The sequence below is a fragment of the Gavialis gangeticus genome, unplaced genomic scaffold, assembly GCF_001723915.1.
Source record: "Gavialis gangeticus isolate Ggan-Ray unplaced genomic scaffold, GavGan_comp1, whole genome shotgun sequence".
NCBI lineage: Eukaryota > Metazoa > Chordata > Crocodylia > Gavialidae > Gavialis > Gavialis gangeticus.
The window spans coordinates 15174686-15181024 of NW_017728992.1; the positions used below are offsets into that span (position 1 = coordinate 15174686).

At 44.2% G+C, this 6339-nt stretch overlaps 1 protein-coding gene across 1 annotated transcript in view; it reads right to left on the reverse strand.

Annotated features, from left to right (window-relative positions):
- SEMA5A (semaphorin 5A) overlaps window positions 1–6339 on the reverse strand; it is a 510735-nt gene that overhangs the window by 174880 nt on the left and 329516 nt on the right. The window contains exon 11 of the mRNA XM_019521077.1: window positions 4679–4796. Within this exon, the coding sequence (XP_019376622.1) occupies window positions 4679–4796 (118 nt within the window). The remainder of the gene's footprint in view (window positions 1–4678; window positions 4797–6339) is intronic.

A 6339-nucleotide genomic window follows, 5' to 3' on the forward strand; every position in this document is an offset into this window, starting at 1 on the left:
CCCAGGGAAGTGGTCCTCGCCCCTACCTTGGGTAAATTCAAGAGGAGGTTGGACAATCACCTGGCTGGGGGAGGTCTTGTGAACCCAGCATTCATTCCTGCCTGTGGCAGGGGGTCAGGCTAGATGATCTGTTCAGGTTCCTCCTGACCCTAGCTACTATGAAACTATGAAACTATAATAATCTTCCCAATACAGCACAATGAACAACCTGGGGAAAAGCCTAAAGACTTGAGGGCTAAATAGTATTTTAAAACATGTGAGAATGGTGCTCAGAATACATGGCTATACTTTTGCACCACAGAAAAGCTTAAAATATTCACAAAATAGAAATCAAATCTCTTTCCTTCGGTATTTTTTCCAGTAAAAAAATCCTAAGAGATCTGTGTGCAGATGGTGCAAATGTGCTAACTGTTGATTACTAGGGAAGTGCAAGTTTCCAAGTAATTTTTAACCCCTAAAGGTGGTCACTACAGGTTTAGGTAAACAGCAGGATTTTTAAAAGTGTTTAGTGCCAGCCTAACTACTTATATTAATGGCTAATTTGTGTGGGAGCAGTGTCAAATTAATACTGGGAATATCTACATGAGACACTATGTTGTCGTGGTGAAATAGCTTATAGCTATGGCAATGTAGCAGTGGCAGGTACAAATGGTAATGGCAATGCTATGTTGCCATAGCAATGAGCTACCTTGTTATAGCATGTCATTATGGTGATGTAGCTGCTAAAAATAAAAATGTTCCACCGGGATGGTGCAGTAATAGCTGTTATTACACTGTCATTTAGTACTTTAGCAAGGACTAAATAGGAGTGCATTGATAGATTTTTGGGGCTGATTTTTAGAGCAGCCACATCAGCCGATACTGATCTGATTCTGATATGCAGCCAGGCAGCTTGAAGACCAGTGTTGGGCTGGTAAGTCTGGTGTAGGGGAAGGGGTGGAGGGAGGGAAGGGGCATGGGGGTGCAGATTGAGGCTCCCATGGTGAGAAGCAGGTGCTGCTTAGCTGGGGCAGGGCATGGGATGGAGCAGCAAGCGGCTCGTCTGGAGGTTGCAGGTGGGGGGCGGCTCCTGCCCTGCACGCACCACAAGAGGGCATGGGGGGCAGTGTGTGCCTGCAGATCTACATGTGGGATGGGGTGGGCTACCACTGCAGGCTGGGGCCAGGGCCACACTGGGTGCTTCCCGGCAGGAAGCTGTGCTTGGGGTGGGTGGTGGCAGTGCTTGAAGGGAGCGGGGTGCAGACACCCCAAAACTGGCCACATCAGGAAGAGCCTGGCACTGCCCTCAGTCCACAGTGGCAGCCCACCCTGCCCCATGTGCAGATCTGAGGCCACATGCCCCCATGTGTCCTGAGGTATGTGCAGCAGTGGGAGCTGCCCCCACCCGACCCCGGCACCCCCTAGATGAGCCCTTCGCAGCTCTCCCCCATGGCCTGCCCTGGCTGGTCAGTGCCTGTCCCAGCCTCACTGTCTCCCTCACTGCAGGCATCTCGATCCAATCCTGCCCCCCACCTTCCCCCTCCCCACACAACATCCTTACCAGACAGATGCTGTTCTCCAAGCCACTGAACTGCACTCCTGGCTGTGTGCATACTGCACCTGTGTGCATGCATGGTGCATTTATTGGCCACATCAGGCAAAAAAAACGATTCCCAATACCGTTAATTTTCCCTATATCAGTGCCAATCCAATATGGGACTGATGTATGAGTGAACCTCTAGTACTGAGCAACTGCACCATGGAGGCACATGTCGATGCGCCCACTGAGAGCCTTAGAATGCTTTGCCTCTGAGTACTGAAACCTGTTTGTGCAGCTGTGGGTAGGAAGATCAGGTAGGAAGAAAGATTTCTCAGACAGTTCTACAAATTCAAAGCTAACACTTTCTCCATTTATTCTTCTTCTGTTTCCCAACTTCCTCTCCTCTCCCCATTTTTTCAGTAACAATTGAACTGTGTTCCCTATGCTCAGCGCTGTGTCCTGTTTGGAATTTTCTCTCCCACAACTTGGAGGTACTTAAAAAATCATTTCCATTTTTTTTCCTTACACCACACCAAAAGTCTGACTTCTCCTTTGTGTTTTTATTGCTAAAACCCTTCTTCAGGCACCACTTATTTTTAATTTTCACTATCACAACTCCCTTCCTCCTTTGCTCTCCTTCTCCCCCATTCAAATTACTGCAAATAAATATCACCTTCCTCTCTCACTGATCCTGCCATGCGACACTGCTCCACTAAAGCCTGAGCATTAAGGTCAGTCTCCTTTTTCCCACTTTCAAGATACTTGCACAGCTCTCTCCCTGACTATTCTAGTTATCATTTCCCTCAATTTCCTCCTGTCTATCCCTCCACAGTTAGTATAGTTACTGCTCCTGATGGTTTTTCTCCCAATCAGGACTTTTTACCAATTTTAGCCACTCATCCACCTCAAACAGCTTATTTCCTTTGACCCTTTTTCCTTTTATTCTTCCCCCCGCACCTTGGCTTCCACAATTAGCACTCTTACTATTGTGATTTCACAGTTGTATTCAGATACAGCCTAGAGAAAATAGATTAAAAAAAAAAGAGACAGTATCTAAATTCTTGTAAATTAGTCCCTTCATACAGTAGACTTTGCATTTCCTTAGTTTTCTCTTGACTGTCCTTCCTTCTACTGGGTTTGCCATATGTATGCTACCCATTTAATTTTGAACTTCATTCTACCAACTTCAAGTTACATAATATCTGACTCCTTGAGAATCTCACTGAATGTAATGGGTTTGAGTAACGATCTACTATGCAATGTGAACAAAGGTAGCAGAATCTTGCCCCTGGTCTGCAAAATCACTGGGACATCTCTTCAAAAATCATGTCTACTCTGCATTCTCATTGTAACAGGGTGGCCATTGTAACGGGGTGGCCTCTTCATGAGGTCTTTGCTGGCTGTCCTGTTCCTGGGGTAACCTTCTGCTTCACTCGTCTGCCATGCCTTGATGGAAAAATATGAGAGTTGTTACTAAGATGGGAGGCTACCCATTACTGCCCTGCCGACCAGGCCTAATACCTGCTCTGACTGCCCCTACACAGGTTCCACGCCTCACAGATGTTAATTCTTTGGCCTGGGCACACAGTTGTAGCTCTTTTCACTGTCCCAGAGAACCACTCGCATGCTACCCCTCTCTCACCGGGGTCCCACTCACTCCACTAGCTCTCACCCAGCCTTTTTCATACTGCCCTCTGCCAGGGGCCACACATGCCACCCAGCATCACCTGGCTTCAGGCTTAGCTCTCCTCTTCTCAGTCAGCCCTGGCGCAGTCTGTTGGCTATCTCTGTTGGCTAACCTGAGCGTTGACTGAACGATTGTATGACTATAGGATTATTTCTCTCCTAGCCCCTTGCCAGGCCATTATGCCCCCACTGGGTCTCCTCACTCACTCACACTCACGGGGCCACTCTACTCAACAACCCTCTCACACAGGGCCGCTCTACTCATTACCCCTCTCACATAGGGTCTGACTCACGCCCCCAAACTTTCCTCTGCCACCTGGGTGCAGCCCCAGGTCCCTCCTCTGGCCTGAGCTCTGCCCCAGGGTCCTTAACTGAGCCCTGGGATCCACCTGCTAGAACACCACCAGGGATTTGGGGTTGGGGTTATTAAGGCACCCGGACATGCCTTTCACCAGGGAGGTAACTAGCCTTGCATTTCCTTGGGGCTCCCACCCGACTAGAAGCCCCTCCAGACCACCCTTTCAGCAAGGTGCAGTTTTATGTCTTACCCAGGACAAGGGGTCACCTCCTTCCCATAGCCCTTGCTCTTACCTCCTGACTCTGGCCGGAGCAGCCTCTCAGCCTGATGTTTCTTCCTTCCTTCCTGCAACAAACTGCAACTCAGTTTATATCCCTGGGCCAAAATGGCTGCTCTCATGAGGCATCTGGCTGCTGGCTGTTTGCTACTCTTACAGTGGCAGGCACCCTAGGTGCCCTGCCACAGCCATCCATACCAGTGATGCTCCGTGTGTGAAACAAATGATGCTCTGCTTAGTATTTTGTTAAATATTTCCAATGTTATATTAATATAACATTTAAGTCAGACTAAAAAGAGTGTATCAACTTTTCTAGTGTGAAATATACTTATAAAAAAAGAAAATGTGAGCAATCAAATATTAATATTGTGCTTGATCAGATCAGTTTTCATTTACCATTATGTAGATGTGATCTCAGCACCTATACAATTCTTTCTCTGCCTCTGGAAGGAGAACACCTTTTCAGTTTATGAACTTTGTAAAATTTTAATGGGACTTTCAAATTAGCAATAACAACCCCAGAGGGAAAGATTTCGACTCTGGCAATTACACTTGGCTTTAAAGTACAAAGCAAGGGAAAAATCTGGAAAGAAAATCATACTGGTATAATTTGCCTCTGTGAATGTTAATCTTCAAAGTGGAAAAGCATTTAGTGGGGGGAGAAAGCTCACTGCCTTGTATAAACTGCAAACAGTTTACTGTCCTTGATGCAAATCAGTTTGCTAAGAACTAGAAAGCCAGCTAAGTACACGGTTCAAATATGAGTGGAAACGCTTGGGGCAGTGTGCTTTGAGTATAATAATATTCTCAGCCTGAGAAATCTTACAAAGTCTTGTTTTTGTGAGATCCACATGAACCCAGAGAACTTTTAGAGATCAGCAGATTTTCTTGGACTTACAGGACATGCAGTGATACTTTGCTCCCACTGACTCATGCTCAGACTTTCTTCTAGGGTTGTGCATTTCTTCATCACCATGTCCCAGCCGCAGTAAGGATCCTGAGATCCAATACATGAACTGAAAATACAAACCAGAACAATCAGACAAAAGTATGAACAGTCACCTTTCACTACACATGCCAACAGTCCCTGAAAGGAAGCATTTCCTCATACTTTATAAAGCTAAAGAAATACAGCAAAATAAACACTAGTAATTATTACAATGAGCTTTGGTAGAGTGATGGGGAGACAGAAGGGAAGAATGCCAACTGCAGTAATAAATGACAAGAACAAAAAGCTGGATTCTCACAAATACAGAGCTAAATTTATCCTTCTGTATCGAGTATGTACTGAAAATTAGTAATCATTGAAGTGCAGCAGCCAGTAATTTAAAAATCTATGTTGTCAGCTTGTTAAGTTTAGATTTCAGAAGGCAGGTTTCCTATGCTTTCATTCTACTCTGAAACTAGTTATCACATTAAAAATGCCTGGGAAATATATATACAAAAGCTACATTAACAGCATGTGATTTAGGCTGCCAAGTCAAACACTCAAAAAGCAAGGAAATATCTGATTTGTGGTTCCCTGTACATCCTGAATTCAGTTATTTACTGCATGGACATAATGATACCATCTTTAATTACAATATCACATACTAATTTTCCACAGTTCCAGCTCCTGTGTCTTTATGTAAATCTTCTCATTTTTTGTTTTTTTGCAGTTACATTTTCCTTACTCCTTATCTTTTTTTTTATCCTTTTCACTTCCAAGCTACAGTATGAAAAATATGCATTTAAGAAAACAGGAAGTTACCTCATTGTACATAGGAAACAATAAAACTAACTGCAAAAAGGGCTGTCAAAAGTGTAGAGTAAGAAAATGGGGAAAGAACTGACAACTCCCTCTCTAACCTCATTCATTTAAATTAATCTTTGGTGCAATGGTAGGAATAAAAGGTGAATCTTTTCAACAGGATCGGGGATTTAACTTGAGTGGTCTTTTAAACAGGCACTGCCTAGCTCACAGGCCTGGAAAATGCATTAGCAGCCCTGCATCTCTAAAAACTAGGCTTGCTCTGGAGTTTTATCAGAAGTGAAAATGAGTTTGTTCAACCTAGTCCCCAGTGGGCATTCATAGTCATCTCAAAGACTTTGCACTATTTACTATAACTGACACAACCAAAAAACTTTGCAATTAGGGATATCTAGGAACAAAAAACAATAAATTGGTTCATTATAACACACTCCATTTCTTCTAGTGCATCTTATACTGTGGCTGTTGGACCAGTAGGGGACAGATATTATCCCACCTATTAGATACATAAGTAGACTTAGATGCCTAAGTGTGATTCTATTCCACCCTGTTCAAATCTCTAAAAAACAGGTGGTGCAAAATATGGGTGGATCCTCTTTCTCCTCAGCACTTTCTTGTGGCTGTACTCTAATGGTCAAAAATGTATATGCTCTAATGGATCTTCATGGCCTTGAACAGTGTGGAATATTGCTGCACAGTGACCAAGTTTATTTAGATACCCAACAGCTGGAATAGAATATGCCCCCCATTGCTTATTGTAAATGTCTGTGCTTGTACTGCTGCTTTTCTATTAAATTAGCAAAAGTGCA